The sequence below is a fragment of the Argentina silus genome (genome assembly GCF_951799395.1).
Source record: "Argentina silus genome assembly, chromosome: 16".
NCBI lineage: Eukaryota > Metazoa > Chordata > Actinopteri > Argentiniformes > Argentinidae > Argentina > Argentina silus.
Genome location: NC_139670.1, coordinates 1,406,818 through 1,409,317, shown reverse-complemented (window position 1 = coordinate 1,409,317; position 2,500 = coordinate 1,406,818). Strand labels below are relative to the sequence as shown.

At 49.3% G+C, this 2,500-nt stretch overlaps 1 protein-coding gene across 1 annotated transcript in view; it reads right to left on the bottom strand.

Moving 5' to 3' along the window:
• LOC310816947 (glucagon receptor-like) overlaps positions 1-2,331 on the bottom strand; it is a gene marked incomplete at its 3' end in the record, with an annotated part of 7,285 nt that extends 4,954 nt beyond the window's left edge. Inside the window, exons 1-4 of the mRNA XM_083687318.1 lie at positions 2,208-2,331; positions 1,393-1,495; positions 1,157-1,264; positions 853-974 (exon numbers count right to left, since the gene is read on the bottom strand). Coding sequence (XP_083543444.1) covers positions 853-974; positions 1,157-1,264; positions 1,393-1,495; positions 2,208-2,270 — 396 coding nt within the window. The 5' untranslated portion in view covers positions 2,271-2,331. The remainder of the gene's footprint in view (positions 1-852; positions 975-1,156; positions 1,265-1,392; positions 1,496-2,207) is intronic.
• Positions 2,332-2,500: the final 169 nt, after the last annotated feature.

Here is a 2,500-nt window from a genome sequence, read left to right as displayed (position 1 = left end):
ACACACACACACACACACACACACACACACACACATTACTGTGACATGCTGTGACAGGCAAGACCAGGCATGAGTAATCAATTGCCAATATGTTCAATCTACAGTGTTACATCACTGTGGGATGATGTCTACACAACAGAGAATGTAACAATTCAAAAACACAATGACACAGTTGCGCAGAAATAAAGTTGATCATTATCATTATTAGAGAACTACACAGAGAGTTCTAGAAGGAGAGTTCTAGAAGGAGAGTTCTAGAGAGAGAGTTCTAGAGGGAGTTCTAGAGGGAGTTCTAGAGAGAGTTCTAGAGAGAGTTCTAGAGGGAGTTCTAGAGGGAGTTCTAGAGAGAGTTCTAGAGGGGGTTCTAGAGGGAGTTCTAGAGAGAGTTCTAGAGAGAGTTCTAGAGGGAGTTCTAGAGAGAGTTCTAAAGAGAGTTCTAGAGGGAGTTCTAGAGGGAGTTCTAGAGAGAGTTCTAGAGGGAGTTCTAGAGGGAGTTCTAGAGGGAGTTCTAGAGAGAGTTCTAGAGAGAGTTCTAAAGAGAGTTCTAGAGGGAGTTCTAGAGAGAGTTCTAGAGGGAGTTCTAGAGAGAGTTCTAAAGAGAGTTCTAGAGGGAGTTCTAGAGGGAGTTCTAGAGAGAGTTCTAGAGGGAGTTCTAGAGGGAGTTCTAGAGGGAGTTCTAGAGAGAGTTCTAGAGAGAGTTCTAAAGAGAGTTCTAGAGGGAGTTCTAGAGAGAGTTCTAGAGGGCTGATATCACCTGAGGAGCTCAGAGCACCAGGCTAATTAACACCTGAAGGGTGGTTATTATAGATGGTTATTTTTGGGTCCCTGATGGTTGTGATTTGGTTGTCGTACCTCCTGCGACGTGACCTCCTGCTCCTCCTCACACTGAGTCATGTCCCTCCACACCTGTCCATCCTCCTCCCTCACCCAGAGGCCGTCCTCCCCACACCACCTACGCACCATGCCATGGGACACTGGGGACGCGCACACACACACACACACACACACACACACACACACACACACACACACACACACACACACACACACAGGTATGAGCAGAAAAGACACACACTTCACACACACAACCTTCACAGACACACACACACACACACACACACACACACACACACAGCAGAGGAAGGTAGAGCGTTACCCTTGTGGTACCAGGGCAGGTAGGAGGGACAGGACACGTTGACCATCGTCCCTGGGGGGCCGTCGGGCCAGCAGGCATAGCGGTCAAACGTCCTGTTACAGAACACACCTGACACACCACGGGGAACATGGGAAATGGAGTTTTACATCTGAGATATATAGGGGATATCAATTGTTCTGAGAATCTTCCTTAGTGGATCAATGATTCATTTCCAGTGATTGATTGTGATTGATTACCTTCAGGGTCGGGTTCATACTCAATCATCTTCACACACTGTTCTTTGTAATGGATCCACTTCAGGTAGGTCTCCTCCAGGACCTTCCCCCCCACCACCTCCGGCTGGCACGGAATGAGGAAGGGTATCAAACACAAGTGAAACAAACAAACACACATTCCATGCATTACAATGAGCCCGTCCTCCGATTTCTACCTCCACCAGCCTCCCCTGAAGCACACTCTGTACTGTGGCGCTCCATAGGGTAGGTTTGGAGAGCAACACCCCTGTCCTCAAAAAAGAACCTGTAAAACAACAGGCATCACCAGACACACAGCTGCCACCTCCTGACAGGGAGCTCCTGTGTGCCTCATTTGGGTCAAGAAACACCTGTGCTCACTTCAACTACTGCCATCGCTGCTAGCTGGCACAAGTTCTAATACCCCAGTAATGTGTTCAGGCTCCCTGAGTAGAGCACATTCTAATACCCCAGTAATGTGTTCAGGCTCCCTGGGTAGAGCACATTCTAATACCCCAGTAATGTGTTCAGGCTCCCTGGGTAGAGCACATTCTAATACCCCAGTAATGTGTTCAGGCTCCCTGGGTAGAGCACATTCTAATACCCCAGTAATGTGTTCGGGCTCCCTGGGTAGAGCACATTCTAATACCCCAGTAATGTGTTCGGGCTCCCTGGGTAGAGCACATTCTAATACCCCAGTAATGTGTTCAGGCTCCCTGAGTAGAGCACATTCTTTTACCGAGGCGTACATGGTGGGTTTGATTCCCCACTGGGACACAGATTCCATAACTGTCACAGACACATCAGTAGGATCTCACCTTCAGGACCTCCTGTAGTAGCAGACAGGTCAGGACCACGGCTGTCCCTGTAGGCCAACTCATTACGGTGTTCAGGTGCTGTTCTGTCTGGGTCTGGGCCTGGAGTGGTCTCTCTCTCTCTCTCTCTCTCTCTCTCTCTGTGTCTGGGGCTGGGCCTGGAGTGGTCTCTCTCTCTCTCTCTCTCTCTCTGTGTCTGGGTCTGGGCCTGGAGTGGTCTCTCTCTCTCTCTCTCTCTCTCTCTCTCTCTCTCTCTCTCTCTCTCTCTCTCTCTCTCTCTCTGTGTCTGGGTCTGG